The following is a 23,458-nucleotide window of genomic DNA, read 5'->3' as shown; positions in this document are numbered from 1 at the left end:
AAAGAAATTTTTTTGGGGTTCAGTGTCCCTTTAAATCTGGAAACAGCTGGACTGGTGAAAGTACAAAGTAAAATATTTCCAAAGATATACAATATACTGCATTATGTAAGACCTAACTAATCTTATGTACAGATCTCCAGGCATTGCAAGCAAATTCCGCTGTGTAATCATGTAGAACTGGCCCTTGATGTGATGTAGAAGATCCTTTATCAGGATCTTCTCCAAGGATCTCCTCTGAAAACTATTCAGAAATTAAAAACAATATGACTTTGGTCAATTCAGGACTACCATATTTTCTTTTGTGTCCTGTTTTATCTTTCTCAATAAATATTCTCTTTCTTTTTTGTCATTGTACAGTATCAACTTGGCACACTGTAATTGTCTTCCAGAGTCTTCTGAAACCTTTTCAATGCTTGGCCAAAAGCTCTCAGTTTTAGAACATATGCTGGTAGAAGTAGATCCTTGCGGTTATAATAACTTTACATGGAGCCTTCTCTTGACATTACACCAACACTAAAATATTCTATAATCACTATTTGCCACTATGGTTCATCCAGATAATCCCTCTATTAGTTTTGAGGTTTCCATCTACCAATACATATGCACCTTTTTGTGATCAGGAATTTGAATTTTGGACAAAAGGCTGCCCTTGTACTTCAACAGGAATTCCGACTGGAATGGCACCATGTACCAACAGAACCATCTTACCAAAGCAATAATATAGTATTCAGATTCAGCTATTGCCTGGCTGACTTCTTTATAGTTACCTCCAGAAGTATTTTAGTGGGGAAAAAATAATAATAATTTTTTTAATGAAAAACAGACAAAAGATTGGGCTATCTGAAATTATGCTCTCAAACCCCCCCCCCCCCCCAACAAACATTTTATTTGGGGACTAATGATAATCAGGCAACAATAAATTTCAGTCCTTGCAGGCTAAAAACCATGACTCAGCTAAGATAAGGACATCATTCAAATAGTGAAAGATCTGCATAACTATCCTCCCTAGGTAGCATCAGTATACGAGGAACCAATACCTTCATGAATCTGAAAAGCTGGCTTTTTAGGGCAATTTCAGAAACTGGAATAAGTTTCTTCCACAGAAAAATATAAATTAGCATCCTTCAAGTCTAGACAACACGTAATGTTTCCAAAAAAATAGGGAGAGAGGCAGAGGTATAATGTGGCACACTTAGAATAAGAGCCTAGGGTACTGTATTAGTAATTTTAAATGGGTTTGAAGGACTGATTGAACATAAAATATAACTTTTATTAATATATTATATAAAATCGTGAAAACACAAGACAAACATTACATATATATATATAAGCCAAAATGTTAAGAATGTGAATAGACAATAAGTACAATCTGAGATGTAAATGTATATAGCTAGATTCCCACAGATTGAATGTATCTATCAGGGCTAATTACTTGAATTATCTCTATGTGATTTATAGAGACAAAGAGTCACTTGATCTCAATAAAAACGGTAGAAAGAGAGTAACCGGTAGCTTCTCCTGTACATAATTGCTTGAACTACAGCATACTTATTTTAATTCTGTTGGCCTTAAGTGGCACATAGCCTATATACCTTAATCTATCTAACTAGGGACCTTCACAGTTTTTTTTGTAAGGATAGTGGTTGCGGTTTAAAGATATACAGGTATGGGGGGCGTGTCCAAGCAGCGGCTCAGTGCAGTCGCACTTTTTCAAGCTCTGGGAGAGTTGCATAGAATCCGCTGATTTTTTGCTTATAAACCACAGCTTTCTACTAATACTTTACCGTAGGATTATCTCTACAATAGTTTACACTATTTACCCTAACAGAGGCTGTTTTCATGACCCAGGAGTAGAAAACGGACATAAAAGACCTGAGCAGCGGTCTTTAAACAAAGGGCATCAAGCTCCGTTCGGAGCTTGATAAATAGACCTCTTTGTATTTTGCACTTATAAGTACAAAGTTCTTGGCGTTTTTTGCACATCCAATGTACTTAAATTACAATTTATGCTGTGCATAGTTAACACAATTTATTTCTGTGTAATTTACATACAAATTTTTATTTTTTTATAAAATACAATTTTTGGTGAACAATTTTGTTACAATTTTTAATGCATCTTAACAATATAATGTTTTTGCTAAGTATTTTTTAGTGAATGGTTCAATTATTCATTTTGTATGATTTTTAAAATACGATTTTTATTGTGAATTTTTGCAGTGTATGCATCTCCTTCCCATACAAAAATGCAGTATACGCCCCTTAGTGTATTCAGGGTACAAAGTGGCTTTATAGAATTCCACCAGGTAAATAGAAGAACTAGCAAACATTCTTAAAGAATCTCAACCAGCCCAGCAACCTTTAGAGAGCAAGGCACTAAGAATTTCTACTCTATTGAAGGAGAAAATCACTACTTACTTCTTCCAGATCTCCAAATTATTAGACCCTCTATTTTGTATCAATAAATGGAAGAGTGTAAACTTTAAACAACGATATCAACTTTCCATGGCTAGGTCCATAATGCTCATCTTGCTGTCACAAATAAAATACTTATGAATTTTAAATCTTGCTCAATATTAAAGAAAGTAACCTTAATGACTTTAAGTACAGAAGTGAGAATAATGAAAATGGCACCTGAAACAGAATATGATTTCTTAACATGTTGTCAACCCACCTGTCCAAAGGATCCTTGAATGCTCTTAAGTCATCCAGAGAAATATTATTATTAAGGCCAAAGGCTGTTGTGTTCACCATAGGCAGCTTGTCCCAACTAATATCATTTATTGATTTTATTGATGGGTATAGAATCAATGCATATTATTTCAACCAGTCTTAAAAGAACAGTAAAGATAAATTTTATAGGAAACTGTGAACCATTTTGCATCAATATGCTGCAATGCATATAATGAATTACAGCATGTTGATGCAAAAGGTTCCCAGCTTCTATAAAAAAAATACATGTTAGCACTTGGTTAGGTACCATCTAACTTCCACTACTACTCTATCAAATGCTGTGCTGCCTGCTCATAAACTTGAAATGTAGTGTTCACTCCAGTATACAATCAAACATTGAATTGCAAGCACACAGTCCAATAGAGCTAGCATTTATTATTTGCTGTTTTATTGACTTTTTATCAATGATCAGAATTAATAGAAATGATTAATTAAAAAAATACAATTCAATAAAGATATTGCTATAGATTCAAAAATGTGGTCAAACGATTAATCATTCTGTGTATTATTTATAACACACACCATTTGGCTTCTAGGACATGAAATTATTTAGGCATTACTGACAGTTTCATGAAAGGAGTTTGGGCATCAGGGGTTGTTCTAAACTTTAATATTTGGGGATGATAATAAAAATTGCCACAATGCTATATACAGTATATCAAGGTTAGAGGTTGGTAGTGACTGGGGACATAGTTTTCTACCAGTTTTTCTGATTTTCTTATTTAAATCTCAAATTTGCCCCCTATTTACCTCTCTCCTTACTTTGCTATTGCAAGGACATGTAAAAAGGTTCTGCTTTGCAAATTTATGACTGTTGATTAGGGGGTGCTACATCGTTCATTGGGGGCCTAGCCAGCCCAACTATCCCTAGACCCGCCACTACTGAGGACCTCTTTGTGCCTTACCTCTCTTTGATGGAAACAATACAGACTTATATGGTTCCCCCAATAAGTAGTACAGATCTGTGCTCTTCTGAAAATCTTCCCATTGGGGTGCATTGGATAACAAAGACTCACAGATTAATGCAAATGGTTCTAAGTGTCTGCTCATATACTGGCACTGCTTCCACATGGATTCTGTAAGCCAGTCGGGTGTAACACATCTCTGAGCCTCTTTACTAACATCTGCAAAAAGACAAGCGTTAATGCAAATTGTACAATAAAAGATTCAAGTGGTAGTCCGTGGCACTTTACAAATCTTACTACACTAGTATGGAAGAAGCACTGATCCTCTGTATAATATTCCTTAGGGCCAATTGGCAGCACAAGGTTAAATTATAGACGGGTGACATCAACCCTTATATTTTACTCCAACATGCAAGTAGTTTTGGAGATTTGAAAATGATAAAGGAAGTACCAGTCAGGTGCTCATAACAGTGAGAGCAATTAAATATACATATCAAGTAAAAGAGAGGTAAAATGAATAAACAATTATATTACAATTTTGTTCAAATTCATTCTCTTACACCTAGATTTAGAGTTTTGTGCTAGAAGGGGTGCGTTAGCTACGCGTGTTTTTCCCCCCGCACCTTTTAAACAACGCTGGCATTTAGAGTTCTCTGAAGGGCTGCGTTAGCCTCCAAAAAGGGAGCGTACAGGCATATTTACCGCCACTGCAACTCTCAATACCAACGTTGCTTACGGACGCGGCCAGCTTCAAAAACGTGCTCGTGCACGATATCCTTATAGGAAACAATGGGGCAGTTTGAGCTGAAAAAAAACCTAACACCTGCAAAAAAGCAGCGTTCAGCTCCTAACGCAGCCCCATTGTTTCCTATGGGGAAACACTTCCTAAGTCTGCACCTAACACCCTAACATGAACCCCGAGTCTAAACACCCCTAACCTTACACTTATTAACCCCTAATCTGCCACCCCCGCTATTGCTGACCCCTGCATTTTATTAGTAACCCCTAATCTGCCGCTCTGTACACCGCCGCAACCTACATTATCCCTATGTACCCTTAATCTGCTGCCCATAACATCGCCGACCCCTATATTATATTTATTAACCCCTAATCTGCCCCCCCCAATGTCGCCGCTACCTACCTACACTTCTTAACCCCTAATCTGCCGACCGGAACTCGCCGCCACTATAATAAATGTATTAACCCCTAAACCGCCTCACTCCCGACTCAAAAACCCTATAATAAATTTTATTAACCCCTAATCTGCCCTCCCTAACATCGCTGACACCTAACTTCAAGTATTAACCCCTAATCTGCTGACCGGACCTCGCCGCTACTCTAATAAATGTATTAACCCCTAAAGCTAAGTCTAACCCTAACACTAACACCCCCCTAAGTTAAATATAATTTTTATCTTACGAAATAAATTAACTCTTATTAAATAAATTATTATTATAAAATTATTCGTTATATTGTAGCTATATTAGGGTTTATTTTACAGGTAAGTATTTAGCTTTAAATAGGATTAATTTATTTAATAAGATTTATTTTATTTCGCTAGATTTAAATTATATTTAACTTAGGGGGGTGTTAGTGTTAGGGTTAGACTTAGCTTTAGGGGTTAATACATTTATTATAGTAGCGGTGAGGTCTGGTCGGCAGATTAGGGGTTAATACTTGAAGTTAGGTGTCGGCGATGTTAGGGAGGGCAGATTAGGGGTTAATACTATTTATTATAGGGTTTTTGAGTCGGGAGTGAGGCGGTTTAGGGGTTAATACATTTATTAGAGTGGCGGCGAGGTCCGGTCGGCAGATTAGGGGTTAATAAGTGTAGGTAGGTAGCGGCGACGTTGGGGGGGGGGCAGATTAGGGGGTAATAAATAAAATATAGGGGTCGGCGATGTTAGGGGCAGCAGATTAGGGGTACATAGGGAAAATGTAGGTTGCAGCGGTGTGCAGTCGGCAGATTAGGGGTTAAATTTTTTTATTATAGTGGTGGCGCGATGTGGGGGGACCTCGGTTTAGGGGTACATAGGTAGTTTATGGGTGTTAGTGTACTTTAGAGCACAGTAGTTATGAGCTTTATAAACCGGCGTTAGCCCATAAAGCTCTTAACTCCTGACTTTTTTCTGCGGCTGGAGTCTTGTCGTTAGAGTTCTAATGCTCACTTCAGCCAAGACTCTAAATACCGGCGTTAGGAAGATCCCATTGAAAAGATAGGATACGCAATTGACGTAAGGGGATCTGCGGTATGGAAAAGTCGCGGCGGGAAAGTGAGCGTTAGACCCTTTCCTGACTGACTCTAAATACCAGCGGGCAGTCAAAACCAGCGTTAGGACCCCCTAACGCTGGTTTGGACGGCTAACGCAGAACTCTAAATCTAGGCGTTATTATTTTAAAAATGTAAAGCTGACAATAAAAGTAAAATATCTGTAAATAATTATGTAACTCTTGTCAAAAAATACTGTGAAAGGCACTATTGTAGCATATAACATATCGTCTAGTATTCAATGCTTTAACAAACGCTAGGATTTACCATCACTAAAAATCAAGGGGAGTTTCATTGATCAATCCTGTACAATGGCACAGAAAGGGTGAGTTTAGCACCCTTTTGTAAAGGTTTGATCAAAGAAAGTGATGGTAAATCCTAGCGTTTGTTAACCTCTTGAGTTCTAAAGATGGCTCTCCCACCTTGAGGGAGATCTGGAGGCTTCCACCCGCTCCTACCCCAGCGATCAGGCCTGTTTAGTGACAGGCATCGCCGGGGCTTCACATTTTGTGCAGTGACGTCACGCGCAATGACGTGATGTCACTGTGCAACTTTATTTAAAATGGACATTGCAAAGTATGGGGAAAGGGAGCATGCTGCTTAGAAGCCTGTATCTCAGGCATCTAAGCAGCTACGGACCCCCAAGAGCCACCGTTGAAAAAGTAATCGCCTAACCTAAAATTATAAGTCTTGGGGATCTGTAAAAAAAAAGTTAAAAAACATAAATTATGCTTACCTGATAATTTTATTTCCATCGAGGGGAGGAGAGTGCACGGCCTCATTCATTACTAGTGGGAATTAAGAACCTGGCCACCAGGAGGAGGCAAAGACACCCCAGCCAAAGGCTTAAATACCTCCCCCACTCCCCTCATCCCCTAGTCATTCTGCCGATGGAACAAGGAACAGTAGGAGAAATATTAGGGTATAAATGGTGCCAGAAGAGAATATAAAATTTAGGTCCGCCCATCGGAGCTATGGGCGGGGGCCGCAGACTCTTCTCCCCTCGATGGAAATAAAATAAAATTATCAGGTAAGCATAATTTATGTTTTCCATCTAAAGGGGAGGAGAGTCCACGGCTTCATTCATTACTAGTGGGAACATATACCCAAGCTCTAGAGGACACTGAATGAAACCGGGAGGGTAAAAGGCGGACCCTTAATCTGAGGGCACCACAGCCTATAGAACCTGTCTCCCAAAAATCGCTACCGCAGAAGCAAAAACGTAAAATTTGTAAAACTTAGTGAAGGTATGCAAGGAGGACCAGGTAGCTGCCTTGCAAATCTGCTCCATAGAAGCCTCATTCTTGAAGGCCCAAGATGAAGCTACCGCTCTAGTGCAATGAGCCGTAATCCTGAGGAGGCTTATGACCTGCTGTCTCATAGGCCAAGCAGATCAGGCTCGTCAGCCAAAAAGACAAATAAGTAGCAGAAGCCCTCTGACCCCAGCGCTTCCCTGAATACACGATAAAAAGAGAGTTATATTGTCTGAAATCCTTTGTGGCCTGAAGATAACATTTTAAGGCACGAACCACGTCCAGATTATGAAGTAACTTCTCCTTAGGAGAAGAAGGATTAGGACATGAGGAAGGCATGACTATCTCCTGATTGATGTTGCGGTTAGACACAACCTTGGGAAGAAACCCCACACCAGTGCGAAGAACAGCCTTATCTACATGAAACACCAGATAAGGGGGCTCGTATTGCAAGGCCGCCAGCTCAGAAACTCTGCGTGCCGATGCAATGGCCAACAGAAAGAAACCTTCCATGATAGAATTTTTATGTCAAGAGAATGCATAAGTTCAAACGGAACCCTCTGCAAGACCTTAAGTGCCAAGTTTAAGCTCCAAGGGGGAGCAGACTGCTTAAAGACAGGCCTGATTCGAGATAGAGTCTGAACAAAGGATTGTATGTCAGGGAGATCAGCGAGTCTCCTGTGTAACAGAACAGATAAAGCCGAAATTTGCCCCTTAAGGGAACTAGCGGCGAGACCCTTCTCCAATCCTTCTTGAAGAAAGGACAAAATCCTGGATACCCTCACCCTGTGCCAAGGGTACCCTTGAGTCTCACACCTGACAAGTAAGTCCTCCACACCTTATGATAGATGCGACGAGTGACCGGCTTTCTTGCCTGAACCAGAGTGTCAATCACATTTTCCGCAAAACCCCTTTTTGCCAAGACTAAGCGTTCAATCTCCATGCAGAGAATCGAGATTTTGATGTTGAAAAGGACCCTGTTCCAGCAGATCCCTGCGACAGGGTAACCTCCACGGCGGAGAGGATGACATCCCCACCAGATCCACGAACCACGTCCTCCTTGGCCACAAAGGAGCAATCAGAATGGAGGACGCTCTCTCCTGCTTTATACACGCCATGACACGAGGAAGAAGCGGTAACGGAGGGAATATGTATACTAGACCCAACCCCCAAGGCATCGCCAATGGGTCTATTAGCTCCGCCTGGGGGTCCCTCGACCTCGATCCGTATCTGGACGCCATGAGATCGATCTCCAGTGTCCCCCATCTGAGACAGATGTCCGCAAACACCTCGGGGTGAAGAGACCATTCCCCCGGGTGAAAAGTCTGCCTGCTGAGAAAATCCGCCTCCCAGTTGTCCACACCCGGGATGTGGATCGCAGAGAGCGAACAGTTGTGGGTCTCCGCCCACTCCAGTATCTGAGACACCTCCCTCATTACCAGGGAGCTCCTCGTGCCTCCCTGGTGGTTGATGTAAGCCACCGAGGTGATATTGCCCATCTGGAACCTGACAAAGCTGAAGTCTCTCAGATGAGGCCATGCCTGCAGAGCGTTGTAGATTGCTCGAAGCTCCAGAATATTTATTGGAAGAAGGGACTCTAAGCAAGACCACTTCCCTTGTGCCATCCTGGCACCCCAAACAGCTCCCCATCCCACCAGACTCGCGTCCATGGTAACAATCTCCCAGGATGGTCTCAGGAAGGATGTCCCCATGGACAGATGATCCGGGCGGATGCACCAGGAGAGGGAATTCCAAGTCCGCGCATCCATGTGTATTGACTGCGACAGATCGGAATGATCGCGTTCCACTGTCTCAACATGCACCATTGATGAGGTCTTGGATGAAACCTGGCGAATGGAATGATGTCCATGCTGGAAACCGTGAGCCCAACCATTTCCATGCACTGAGCTTACGGACGGTCTCGCTGTAGACTGAAGGGCAAGACAGGTGGACGCATCTTCGCACGTCGTTTGTCCATGAGAAAGATCTTCATAGACACCAAGTCTATGATCGTGCCCAAGAACTCCACTCTGGTACTGGGAACCAGAGAACTCTTCTCGAAATTGATCCTCCAACTGTGAGATTGAAGTAACTGCAGCAGGACCCTGGTGTGGACCTCTGCCAGATGGTATGACAGCGACTGAACCAGAATATCGTCCAGATAGGGAGCCACTGTGATGCCCTGGGATCTGGCCACTGCTAGAAGGGCCCCCAGGACCTTGGTAAAGACACTCGGGGCTGTTGCCAGACCAAAGGGAAGAGCCACGAACTGGAAATGCTGATCCAGAAAGGCAAATCTGAGGAACCGGAAATGGTCCCTGTGAATCGGAACATGAAGGTAGGCATCCTTCAAATCTATAGAGGTCATTAGCTGCCCCTTTAGTACTAGGGGAAGAATGGATCTGATCGTTTCCATTTTGAATGATGGAACTGACAGAAACTTGTTTAAACATTTGAGGTCCAGAATTCGGCGGAACGTGCCCTCCTTCTTTGGGACCACGAACAAATTGGAGTAATAACCTAGACCCCGCTCTGCCTGGGGTACTGGTATGATAACCCTTAGAGCAGAGAGAGAGAGAGGCGTCTAAGAACAGAGACAATCTGCCCCCCACTCGGTTCGCAGACCAGTTGGGGGTCGCCCCTTCATGCAGACTTCGTCTCGGCGGGCTTCTTGTACTGCTTAGACTTGTTCCAAGCTTGTGCAGGCTTCCAGGAACCCTTGGATTGGTCCGCTTTCGCATAGGTTGAGCGCGATGTGCCTTATCCCCGCGAAAGGGACAAAAATTAGCACTCTTAGGCTTCGCCTTCTTATCCTGGGGAAGGAAGGCACCCTTGCCTCCTGTAACCGTGGATATGATAGAGTCCAGACCTGGACCAAACAGGATCTTGCCCTTGAAAGGCAAAGACAACAGCCTCATCTTAGAGGTCATGTCCGCCAACCAAGATTTTAGCCAAAGAGCTGTGCATGCTAGAACTGAAAAACCTGACACCTTGGCATTCAGGTGGATAATCTGAATATTAGCGTCACGAATTAAAGAATTAGCCACCTTTAGGGCCTTAATCTTTTCCTGCACCTCTTTGAAAGAGGGTTCACCCTCAATCATATCAAATAATGCATCGCACCAATATGACGCAGCTCCAGCAATCGTGGCTACCGCCGCTGCCGGTTGAAAACAAACCCTGTGTGTTGAAACATCTTTCACAACATGTTTTCCAACTTCTTATCCAAAGGCTCCTTGAACGAAGAACTATCCTCTAAAGGAATCGTTGTGCGCTTAGCGAGCATGGAAATGGCCCCATCCACCTTGGGAATGGTCCCCCACAACTCTAGCTTGGCCTCCGGGATGGTGAAAAGCTTTTTAAATTGAGAAGAAGGGGAAAAGGAAGAACCTAATTGCTCCCAATCATTCTTAATAATGTTCGCCATCTTGACAGGAACCGGGAAGGTCTGGGGAACCACCCTGTCCTCGTAAACCTTATCCAACTTAGGAATGGAGGGCTCCTCTCGTAGTTTGGGTTCCGGAACCTCTAAAGTAGCCACCACTTGCTTTAACAAAAAACGCAAGTTCTCAATTTTAAAACGAAAACCGTGTTTTTCCGCTGCCGGAGGATTAGATGACGTGGACTTCGACCCCAAAAGAGCCTCTTCAGATGCGTCGGATTGGGCCTCGTCATCGTACCACCCCTCTGGTGCATCCAACAGACACAACTCCTGGGTTGGGCTGCTATGAAAAGCTCGACGCTTGCGCTTAGCAGAACGCGGCAAAGCATGGATCACCTTAGCAACTGCCGTTTCAAGCTGGTCCGCAAAGTCCGGCGGCCAAGCAATTTTCCCTGGGGCGCTGCATGTGGTATAGGGGACGCCAATGGGGAACACACCTCACTGGACGGAGACCCCTTAGAGGTGGACGGCTCAGTAGTGCTAGACATTCTCTTATGTTTGGAAGTCATAGCCTTCTCAAGGCATGTGGAACACAGTTGGGTAGGCTGGTCTACCAAAACCTCACAATAAACACAGGTATAAGACTTAGATAAAGAGGGAAAAAAAGACTAGAACAGGCACCTTTATAACACCAATGGCCGGGGCACTCACCACCTCCTATGAACCGGACTCAGAAACTGCTTTGCAGACTGGAAGTGAAGAAGCCCCACCCGGTCACAAGGATGACTACGCAGGACTGCCCCTGCCAATGAGAAAACGCAACAAAAAAAAAACGTGCAAAACTCCTGGAAGAGAACCTGTCCGTTCCACAAAAATGCCAGAGCGTGTCCTTGCACATAATGCAGCAATCACATAATAAACTTATTATGTACATACACCCCTGCTCAATAATCCCCTCATAGGAATATTACCCCTTGATTCTATAAAGATAAAGGCGCCACACTGTAGCCCTGCTTCTGTGTTATCATTATGTAAAAATTAAACAATCTTACCAGAATCTACGCCGTGTAACAGGAACACTGCCCTTCAAGTGTGACAAGTAGTAGCTTTTGACATGGACTTGAGAGAAGAAAGCATTCTGCGAAACTCGTCAACGCCGATTGCTAAAGGAGCTGTTAATATGAGTCGGGATCGTGTCGCAAAGGGAAGCTCCCCCTGCACCTCCGGACTCTAACGTTCACCCAGGCCCTCAAGTTGAGAAGCTTAAAGGGCTACTTAAACTCCTGTCCCATAGCGAAGGTTAGAACCCCTCATAAGAGACCTCCGATATTGCGGCACCTCTCTGCCACCTCCTGTGACGAAAGGCAAAGAATGACTGGGGGATGAGGGGAGTGGGGGAGGTATTTAAGTCTTTGGCTGGGGTGTCTTTGCCTCCTCCTGGTGGCCAGGTTCTTAATTCCCACTTGTAAAGAATGAAGCCATGGACTCTCCTCCCATTTAGATGGAAAATGTTTTATGTAAAAACATAAAAAATAATAAAATTCAGCTTAGCACCCAGGTGAGAAAGTGCTTAGCACTCAAAGGATTAAACACTTGGATTTACCATCACTTTAAAGGGATAGTCTAGTCAAAACTAAACTTTCATGATTCAGATAGAGCAGGCAATTTTAAGCAACTTTCTATTTTAGTCCTATTATCAATTGTTCTTCGTCCTTTTGGTATCTTTATTTGAAAAAGCAATGTAAGCAAAGGAGCCAGACCATTTTTGGTTCAGCACCTGGGTAGTGCTTTCTGATTAGTGTCTAAATGTAGCCACCAATCAGCACGCACTAACCAGGTGCTGAACAAAAAATGGGCCGGCTTCTAAACTCACATTCAAATAAATATACCAAGAGAAAGAAGAAAAATTGATAATAGGAGTAAATTAGAAAGTTGCTTAAAATTGCATGCTTTATCTAAATCATGACAGTTTAATTTTGACTAGACTGTCCCTTTAACCTTGGCTGCCGTAGAGGGCACAAAGGGGTTATTTTTTTTTTTATTAAACAGTTAGAGGAAGTATTCACTGAAACACTTACCTGTGTTTTCTGAATTTGTTTCGTTGTTCATTACATTTGTAAGTAAAATAGAATGCAGAAAGAAATTCCACTCTGCTTTAGGGAGGTAGCCCATTTTGTTAAGACATATATCTGCACTGCTGTTGTATTTCATTATGTTAGAAGTCAGCATGAAGGAAAAACAAAGCTGATGTTCAATGAATAGAGCAGAGGAAACAATCTACGTGAAACCAAAAAGAAAAAAAGTAAAATGTCACATGGATGTGTTTAAAGGGGCGTTACCTTTAATTCAGTTAACAGGTAAGAAAGGGAACACGGACAAAAACCAATAAAAAAATCTATATTTCTCAGCAAAGAAACAAAAGAACGTGTAAGAACATTAACCACAGTGGTAAAAACTATTGAGGACGAACATGTTTTGGCTTGGGCTATACTCAAACACCAGGTCTGAATATGTTAAATCTATAGCTGATCCCACGTTGGTTAAAACTAAGGTGACCTCTAAGGACCAACATGATGTTAAAGGTGCAAGACTCAAGATATAACTTTTTTTTAATCAATTTATGAGCATATTATACAGTACCTTTAAACAAAACACTCACACCTAGATTTAGAGTTTTGCGTTAGAAGGGGTGCGTTAGCTATGCGTGTTTTTCCCCCCCGCACCTTTTAAACAACGCTGGTATTTAGAGTTCTCTGAAGGGCTGCGTTAGGCTCCAAGTAGGGAGCGTAGAGCATAATTTACTGCACTGCAACTCTAAATACCAGCGTTGCTTACGGACGCGGCCAGCTTCAAAAACGTGCTCGTGCACGATATCCCCATAGGAAACAATAAGGCAGTTTGAGCTGAAAAAAAAACCTAACACCTGCAAAAAAGCAGTGTTCAGCTCCTAACGCAGCCCCATTGTTTCCTATTGGGAAACACTTCCTAAGTCTGCACCTAACACCCCGCAAAAGGCCCTTTTAAGGGCTGGTAAGGTAAAAGAGCTGTTAACTTTTTATTTTAGAATAGGGTGGGCATTTTTTTATTTTGGGGGCTTTGTTATTTTTTTAGGGGGCTTAGAGTAGGTGTAATTAGTTTAAAATTCTTGTAATTTTTTTTATTTTTTGTAATTTAGTCTTTTGTTTTTTTTGTAATTTAGTTTAGTTGATTTAATTGTATGTAATTGTAGGTAGTTTATTTAATTTATTTATTGATAGTGTAGTGTTAGGTTTAATTGTAACTTCGGTTAGGATTTATTTTCCAGGTAATTTTGTACTTATTTTAACTAGGTAGCTATTAAATAGTTATTAACTATTTAATAGCTATTGTACCGAGTTAAAATAAATACAAAGTTGCCTGTAAAATAAAAATAAATCCTAAAACAGCTACAATATAATTATTCGTTATATTGTAGCTATATTAGGGTTTATTTTACAGGTAAGTATTTATCTTTAAATATGATTAATTTATTTAATAAGATTTATTTTATTTCGGGGGGGTTAGTGTTAGGGTTAGACTTAGCTTTAGGGGTTAATACATTTATTAGAGTAGCGGCGAGGTCCGGTCGGCAGATTAGGTGTTAATAAGTGTAGGTAAGGTAGCGGCGACATTGGGGGGGCAGATTAGGGGTTAATAAATATTATGTAGGTGTCGGCGATGTTAGGGGCAGCAGATTAGGGGTACATAGGGATAATGTAGGTTGCGGTGGTGTGCGGTCGGCAGATTAGGGGTTAAATTTTTTTATTAGAGTGGCGGCAATGTGGGGGGACCTCGGTTTAGGGGTACATAGGTAGTTTATGGGTGTTAGTGTACTTTAGAGCACAGTAGTTAAGAGCTTTATGAACCGGCGTTAGCCCAGAAAGCTCTTAACTCCTGACTTTTTTCTGCGGCTGGAGTTATGTCGTTAGAGTTCTAACGCTGACTTCAACCAAGACTCTAAATACCAGCGTTAGGCAGATCCCATTGAAAAGATAGGATACACAATTGACGTAAGGGGATCTGCGGTATGGAAAAGTTGCGGCTGGAAAGTGAGCGTTAGACCCTTTCCTGACTGACTCTAAATACCAGCGGGCGGCCAAAACCAGCGTTAGGACCCCTTAACGCTGGTTTTGACGGCTAACGCAGAACTCTAAATCTAGGCGTCAGTTTGCATAATATAGAGAATAAATATAAATCATAGTGTAATTCATTTAGGGCTATATTACAAGTGGAGCGCAATCAATAGAACAGGGTTTATTCTTGCAAATAATAACGCATAATCCGGTATCAGAAGTGGGAATATTTTAACCAAAGCATCTTCATGCACCCAAAACTTTTTAGCGCATCTTATAGCTTTTATAGATAGCACAGGGAGCGCTATTAGAGTGTACTACAAATGATGGGTTAGAGCACAATCTACTTTTAGCGCACCCCAAGTCTAGTATGTAAGGGATTAGCTCACTGCGTTATCTAACATGCCGATGTCAGTGCCCCCAAGGATATCAGTCAAGCAAATAAGAAAGCAAAAAGATGATGTTAACCCACATTAGAACTAATATTTTTGTGTTAATGTTTACAAATATATATTGATTTATTGCCAATAACTGTTATATTATACCTGAACCAAAATTAAATTAAATTTCCCTCTGAAGGTCTTGATTATAAGTGGGCCACTGGCGAGCAACCAATAAAAGGCCAGAATACGAGTGGCACGCTAAAAGTTACACGCAATGAAAAGGGGTTTATAGCAGGTGTTTGCGCACATTGGGTTTAGCTCTCATACTACAAGTTAAACGCGAATGTAAGAGCACAATCATGATTTACGCTAGAATGATCCCTACATCCTCAGAGCTCTGGTTAACTATTTTCTGAAACTAAAAAGTTGGACAAAACACATAAAAAATACATTAAAAAGTACAGTTAAGCTCATAACAACACTATCTAATAAAAAAATATTTTTAAACAAACATTTCGCCAAAAAGTTATAAGGGTTATTTAGATATGAGATCTCACGGGGGGGAAAATTACACAATATAATTTGGATGAAAATTGCTGATTAAAGACCAGTGAGTGCTTAATATGGGATTGATTATTTGAAATGTATATAGTACCCTGGAAGTTGGGATGTAAGAGGTGAGAGTGCATGCACGTCTCTCTCTCATTCTCTCTCTCTCTGGTCTCTCTCTATGCTATTGTCTTACTGTTTATGTGTGTATGTATACATATGTGTTGTATATATGTGAATACATTTGTATCTATGTGTTTGTAAGTATAAATATGTGCATACATACACACACACACACTTTTGTGCCCTTCCCAGTCCAATACCTTGAAACATGCAATATCAGTTTTAAACAATTTTAATAGGTTTTAATGTGTTTTGGATATAAATACTTGAAATTTGTACATTGTTCACTTAGAAGAGTTTATTTTAAAATATATATTTTCATATATATCTGTATATACACAATATATCTGTATATATTAATATTTTACCAAAAATAATAATAATAATATATATATATATATATATATATATATATATATATATATATATATATATATATATATATATATATATATATATAATAACTCATTGTGTAGTTCATTAACAAATCTAGACAGACCCAGAGCTTGTTTTCCCACAGAAAACCTCTGAATTACATTGTTTCCAATGCAGCAAAGGATTCTGGGTAAGATATGCAAATTAAGTACACAATGACACACCTTTTTACTTCAGTCTGCTTTTCAGCAGGTTCCCTTTACGCCAAAGTATCGCTGTTCACACAGCTTATAAACTTAGCTAGGGTTAGTGCAGTGATTCATAACCATCCCAGGGCAGACTGTTTCATGGTTTTTGCCACTCATCAGCTGGGAGAAGGTTAGAATCACTGCTGGGTGAAGTTGATTCCGGGCAGAATACAACAACATTTTAAATTAGGGGGAGATAAAAGGCGAGTATAAAATCCTCCACTACGCACAAAATATAGAAAAAAGAACTCATTGTGTAGTTCAGTGTTTTTCAACCAGTTTGCCGTGGCACACTAGTGTGCGGGGAGAGATCCTCAGGTGTGCCGCGGCAGACTGACAACAGTGTGACATTTTTTAAACTTTGCTTGTTTTTTACTCCCAGTGCAGGGGTGTCCCTCTTTCAAATTTTGAAATATTGGGAGGTATGTGACAGGCTCATCAGGCAGACATCATTTACAACCATGACATATTGACATTCATTCACAGACAATCATTATGATTGTTTGTTAATGAATGTCAATATTCTACGTATAGTTTGTAGGAGGCATGGCATAACAGCACAATAAATACAGTATGTGTATGTGTGTGTGTGTATGTGTGTGTGTATATATATATATATATATATATATATATATATATATATATATATATATATATGCTGTATTAGGCTACAATTTGTGATTTTTTTAAAATTTTGGGATGGTGGTGTGCAACAGGATGTTTTAATGTAAAAAAAAAGGTTAAAAATTACTGGTGTAGTTCATTAACAAATCTAGACAGGCCCAGAGCTTGTTTTCCCACAGAAAACCTCTGAATTACGTTGTTTCCAATGCAGCAAAGGATTCTGGGTAAGATATGCAAATTAAGTACACAATGACACACCTTTTTACTTCAGTCTGCTTTTCAGCAGGTTCCCTTTACGCCAAAGTATCGCTGTTCACACAGCTTATAAACTTAGCTAGGGTTAGTGCAGTGATTCATAACCATCCCAGGACAGACTGTTTCATGTTTTTTGCCACTCATCAGCTGGGAGAAGGTTAAAATCACTGCTGGGAGAAGTTGATTCCGGGCAGAATACAACAACATTTTAAATTAGGGGGAGATAAAAGGCGAGTTTAAAATCCTCCACTACGCACAAAATATAGAAAAAATAACTCATTGTGTAATTCATTAACAAATCTAGACAGGCCCAGAGCTTGTTTTCCCACAGAAAACCTCTGAATTACATTGTTTCCAATGCAGCAAAGGATTCTGGGTAAGATATGCAAATTAAGTACACAATGACACACCTTTTTACTTCAGTCTGCTTTTCAGCAGGTTCCCTTTACGCCAAAGTATCGCTGTTCACACAGCTTATAAACTTAGCTAGGGTTAGTGCAGTGATTCATAACCATCCCAGGACAGACTGTTTCGTGGTTTTTGACACTCATCAGCTGGGAGAAGGTTAGAATCACTGCTGGGTGAAGTTGATTCTGGGCAGAATACAACAACATTTTAAATTAGGGGGAGATAAAAGGCGAGTTTAAAATCCTCCACTACGCACAAAATATAGAAAAAAATAACTTATTGTGTAGTTCATTAACAAAGCAGTGATTCTAACATTCTCCCAGCTGATGAGTGACAAAAACCACGAAACAGTCTGTCCTGGGATGGTTATGAATCACTGCACTAACCCTAGCTAAGTTTATAAGCTATGTGAACAGCGATACTTTGGCGTAAAGGGAACCTGCTGAAAAGCAGACTGAAGTAAAAACAGAATTTATGTTTACCTGATAAATTACTTTCTCCAACGGTGTGTCCGGTCCACGGCGTCATCCTTACTTGTGGGATATTCTCTTCCCCAACAGGAAATGGCAAAGAGCCCAGCAAAGCTGGTCACATGATCCCTCCTAGGCTCCGCCTACCCCAGTCATTCGACCGACGTAAAGGAGGAATATTTGCATAGGAGAAACCATATGATACCGTGGTGACTGTAGTTAAAGAAAATAAATTATCAGACCTGATTAAAAAACCAGGGCGGGCCGTGGACCGGACACACCGTTGGAGAAAGTAATTTATCAGGTAAACATAAATTCTGTTTTCTCCAACATAGGTGTGTCCGGTCCACGGCGTCATCCTTACTTGTGGGAACCAATACCAAAGCTTTAGGACACGGATGAAGGGAGGGAGCAAATCAGGTCACCTAAATGGAAGGCACCACGGTTTGCAAAACCTTTCTCCCAAAAATAGCCTCAGAAGAAGCAAAAGTATCAAACTTGTAAAATTTGGTAAAAGTGTGCAGTGAAGACCAAGTCGCTGCCCTACATATCTGATCAACAGAAGCCTCGTTCTTGAAGGCCCATGTGGAAGCCACAGCCCTAGTGGAATGAGCTGTGATTCTTTCAGGAGGCTGCCGTCCGGCAGTCTCATAAGCCAATCTGATGATGCTTTTAATCCAAAAAGAGAGAGAGGTAGAAGTTGCTTTTTGACCTCTCCTTTTACCAGAATAAACAACAAACAAGGAAGATGTTTGTCTAAAATCCTTTGTAGCATCTAAATAGAATTTTAGAGCGCGAACAACATCCAAATTGTGCAACAAACGTTCCTTCTTTGAAACTGGATTCGGACACAAAGAAGGCACGACTATCTCCTGGTTAATGTTTTTGTTAGAAACAACTTTCGGAAGAAAACCAGGTTTAGTACGTAAAACCACCTTATCTGCATGGAAAACCAGATAAGGAGGAGAACACTGCAGAGCAGATAATTCTGAAACTCTTCTAGCAGAAGAAATTGCAACCAAAAACAAAACTTTCCAAGATAATAACTTAATATCAACGGAATGCAAGGGTTCAAACGGAACCCCCTGAAGAACTGAAAGAACTAAGTTGAGACTCCAAGGAGGAGTCAAAGGTTTGTAAACAGGCTTGATTCTAACCAGAGCCTGAACAAAGGCTTGAACATCTGGCACAGCTGCCAGCTTTTTGTGAAGTAACACAGACAAGGCAGAAATCTGTCCCTTCAAGGAACTCGCCGATAATCCTTTCTCCAATCCTTCTTGAAGAAAGGATAGAATCTTAGGAATCTTTACCTTGTTCCAAGGGAATCCTTTAGATTCACACCAACAGATATATTTTTTCCATATTTTGAGGTAAATTTTTCTAGTTACAGGCTTTCTGGCCTGAACAAGAGTATCAATAACAGAATCTGAGAACCCTCGTTTTGATAAGATCAAGCGTTCAATCTCCAAGCAGTCAGCTGGAGTGAGACCAGATTCGGATGTTCGAACGGACCTTGAACAAGAAGGTCTCGTCTCAAAGGTAGCTTCCATGGTGGAGCCGATGACATATTCACCAGATCTGCATACCAAGTCCTGCGTGGCCACGCAGGAGCTATCAAGATCACCGACGCCCTCTCCTGATTGATCCTGGCTACCAGCCTGGGGATGAGAGGAAACGGCGGGAATACATAAGCTAGTTTGAAGGTCCAAGGTGCTACTAGTGCATCTACTAGAGTCGCCTTGGGATCCCTGGATCTGGACCCGTAGCAAGGAACCTTGAAGTTCTGACGAGAGGCCATCAGATCCATGTCTGGAATGCCCCACAATTGAGTAATTTGGGCAAAGATTTCCGGATGGAGTTCCCACTCCCCCGGATGTAATGTCTGACGACTCAGAAAATCCGCTTCCCAATTTTCCACTCCTGGAATGTGGATTGCAGACAGGTGACAGGAGTGAGACTCCGCCCATTGAATGATTTTGGTCACTTCTTCCATCGCCAGGGAACTCCTTGTTCCCCCCTGATGGTTGATGTACGCAACAGTCGTCATGTTGTCTGATTGAAACCGTATGAACTTGGCCTTTGCTAGCTGAGGCCAAGCCTTGAGAGCATTGAATATCGCTCTCAGTTCCAGAATATTTATCGGTAGAAGAGATTCTTCCCGAGACCAAAGACCCTGAGCTTTCAGGGGTCCCCAGACCGCGCCCCAGCCCATCAGACTGGCGTCGGTCGTGACAATGACCCACTCTGGTCTGCGGAAGGTCATCCCTTGTGACAGGTTGTCCAGGGACAGCCACCAACGGAGTGAGTCTCTGGTCCTCTGATTTACTTGAATCGTCGGAGACAAGTCTGTATAGTCCCCATTCCACTGACTGAGCATGCACAGTTGTAATGGTCTTAGATGAATGCGCGCAAAAGGAACTATGTCCATTGCCGCTACCATCAAACCTATCACTTCCATGCACTGCGCTATGGAAGGAAGAGGAACGGAATGAAGTGTTTGACAAGAGTTTAGAAGTTTTGTTTTTCTGGCCTCTGTCAGAAAAATCCTCATTTCTAAGGAGTCTATTATTGTTCCCAAGAAGGGAACCCTTGTTGACGGAGATAGAGAACTCTTTTCTACGTTCACTTTCCATCCGTGAGATCTGAGAAAGGCCAGGACAATGTCCGTGTGAGCCTTTGCTTGAGGAAGGGACGACGCTTGAATCAGAAAGTCGTCCAAGTAAGGTACTACTGCAATGCCCCTTGGTCTTAGTACCGCTAGAAGGGACCCTAGTACCTTTGTGAAAATCCTTGGAGCAGTGGCTAATCCGAAAGGAAGTGCCACGAACTGGTAATGCTTGTCCAGGAATGCGAACCTTAGGAACCGATGATGTTCCTTGTGGATAGGAATATGTAGATACGCATCCTTTAAATCCACCGTGGTCATGAATTGACCTTCCTGGATGGAAGGAAGAATTGTTCGAATAGTTTCCATTTTGAACGATGGAACCTTGAGAAACTTGTTTAGGATCTTGAGATCCAAGATTGGTCTGAACGTTCCCTCTTTTTTGGGAACTACGAACAGATTGGAGTAGAACCCCATCCCTTGTTCTCCTAATGGAACAGGATGAATCACTCCCATTTTTAACAGGTCTTCTACACAATGTAAGAATGCCTGTCTCTTTATGTGGTCTGAAGACAATTGAGACCTGTGGAACCTCCCCCTTGGGGGAAGCCCCTTGAATTCCAGAAGATAACCTTGGGAGACTATTTCTAGTGCCCAAGGATCCAGAACATCTCTTGCCCAAGCCTGAGCGAAGAGAGAGAGTCTGCCCCCCACCAGATCCGGTCCCGGATCGGGGGCCAACATTTCATGCTGTCTTGGTAGCAGTGGCAGGTTTCTTGGCCTGCTTTCCCTTGTTCCAGCCTTGCATTGGTCTCCAGGCTGGCTTGGCTTGAGAAGTATTACCCTCTTGCTTAGAGGACGTAGCACTTGGGGCTGGTCCGTTTCTACGAAAGGGACGAAAATTAGGTTTATTTTTGGCCTTGAAAGACCTATCCTGAGGAAGGGCGTGGCCCTTACCCCCAGTGATATCAGAGATAATCTCTTTCAAGTCAGGGCCAAACAGCGTTTTCCCCTTGAAAGGAATGTTAAGCAATTTGTTCTTGGAAGACGCATCCGCTGACCAAGATTTCAACCAAAGCGCTCTGCGCGCCACAATAGCAAACCCAGAATTTTTCGCCGCTAACCTAGCCAATTGCAAAGTGGCGTCTAGGGTGAAAGAATTAGCCAATTTGAGAGCACGGATTCTGTCCATAATCTCCTCATAAGGAGGAGAATCACTATCGATCGCCTTTTCTAGCTCATCGAACCAGAAACACGCGGCTGTAGTGACAGGGACAATGCATGAAATTGGTTGTAGAAGGTAACCTTGCTGAACAAACATCTTTTTAAGCAAACCTTCTAATTTTTTATCCATAGGATCTTTGAAAGCACAACTATCTTCTATGGGTATAGTGGTGCGTTTGTTTAAAGTAGAAACCGCCCCCTCGACCTTGGGGACTGTCTGCCATAAGTCCTTTCTGGGGTCGACCATGGGAAACAATTTTTTAAATATGGGGGGAGGGACGAAAGGTATACCGGGCCTTTCCCATTCTTTATTTACAATGTCCGCCACCCGCTTGGGTATAGGAAAAGCTTCTGGGGGCCCCGGGACCTCTAGGAACTTGTCCATTTTACATAGTTTCTCTGGGATGATCAAATTCTCACAATCATCCAGAGTGGATAACACCTCCTTAAGCAGAGCGCGGAGATGTTCCAACTTAAATTTAAATGTAATCACATCGGGTTCAGCTTGTTGAGAAATTTTCCCTGAATCTGAAATTTCTCCCTCAGACAAAACCTCCCTGGCCCCCTCAGACTGGTGTAGGGGCATATCAGAACCATTATCATCAGCGTCGTCATGCTCTTCAGTATCTAAAACAGAGCAGTCGCGCTTACGCTGATAAGTGGGCATTTTGGCTAAAATGTTTTTGATAGAATTATCCATTACAGCCGTTAATTGTTGCATAGTAAGGAGTATTGGCGCGCTAGATGTACTAGGGGCCTCCTGAGTGGGCAAGACTGGTGTAGACGAAGGAGGGAATGATGCAGTACCATGCTTACTCCCCTCACTTGAGGAATCATCTTGGGCATCATTTTCAGTGTCACATAAATCACATCTATTTAAATGAGAAGGAACCTTGGCTTCCCCACATTCAGAACACAGTCTATCTGGTAGTTCAGACATGTTAAACAGGCATAAACTTGATAACAAAGTACAAAAAACGTTTTAAAATAAAACCGTTACTGTCACTTTAAATTTTAAACTGAACACACTTTATTACTGCAATTGCGAAAAAGTATGAAGGAATTGTTCAAAATTCACCAAAATTTCACCACAGTGTCTTAAAGCCTTAAAAGTATTGCACACCAAATTTGGAAGCTTTAACCCTTAAAATAACGGAACCGGAGCCGTTTTTATCTTTAACCCCTTTACAGTCCCTGGTATCTGCTTTGCTGAGACCCAACCAAGCCCAAAGGGGAATACGATACCAAATGACGCCTTCAGAAAGTCTTTTTTATGTATCAGAGCTCCTCACACATGAGACTGCATGTCATGCTTCTCAAAAACAAGTGCGCAATACCGGCGCGAAAATGAGGGAAAGCCCCTAGAGAATAAGGTGTCTAAAACAGTGCCTGCCGATATTATTTTACAAAAATACCCAGATTAAATGATTCCTCAAGGCTAAATATGTTTATATATGAATCGATTTAGCCCAGAAAATGTCTACAGTCTTAACAAGCCCTTGTGAAGCCCTTATTTACACTGTAATAAAAATGGCTTACCGGATCCCATAGGGAAAATGACAGC

At 41.7% G+C, this 23,458-nt stretch overlaps 1 protein-coding gene across 1 annotated transcript in view; it reads right to left on the bottom strand.

Annotated features, from left to right (window-relative positions):
* Nucleotides 1–23,458, bottom strand: part of DNAH14 (dynein axonemal heavy chain 14) — a 746,387-nt gene that overhangs the window by 131,425 nt on the left and 591,504 nt on the right. The window contains 2 exon segments of the mRNA XM_053712788.1: nucleotides 3,636–3,854; nucleotides 12,618–12,816. Of these exon segments, the coding sequence (XP_053568763.1) occupies nucleotides 3,636–3,854; nucleotides 12,618–12,816 (418 nt within the window).

The sequence above is a fragment of the Bombina bombina genome, chromosome 4 (genome assembly GCF_027579735.1).
Source record: "Bombina bombina isolate aBomBom1 chromosome 4, aBomBom1.pri, whole genome shotgun sequence".
Taxonomy (NCBI): Eukaryota; Metazoa; Chordata; class Amphibia; order Anura; family Bombinatoridae; genus Bombina; species Bombina bombina.
The sequence above is the reverse complement of the archived record's forward strand: the minus strand, read 5'-3'. Positions and strand labels throughout refer to the sequence as shown.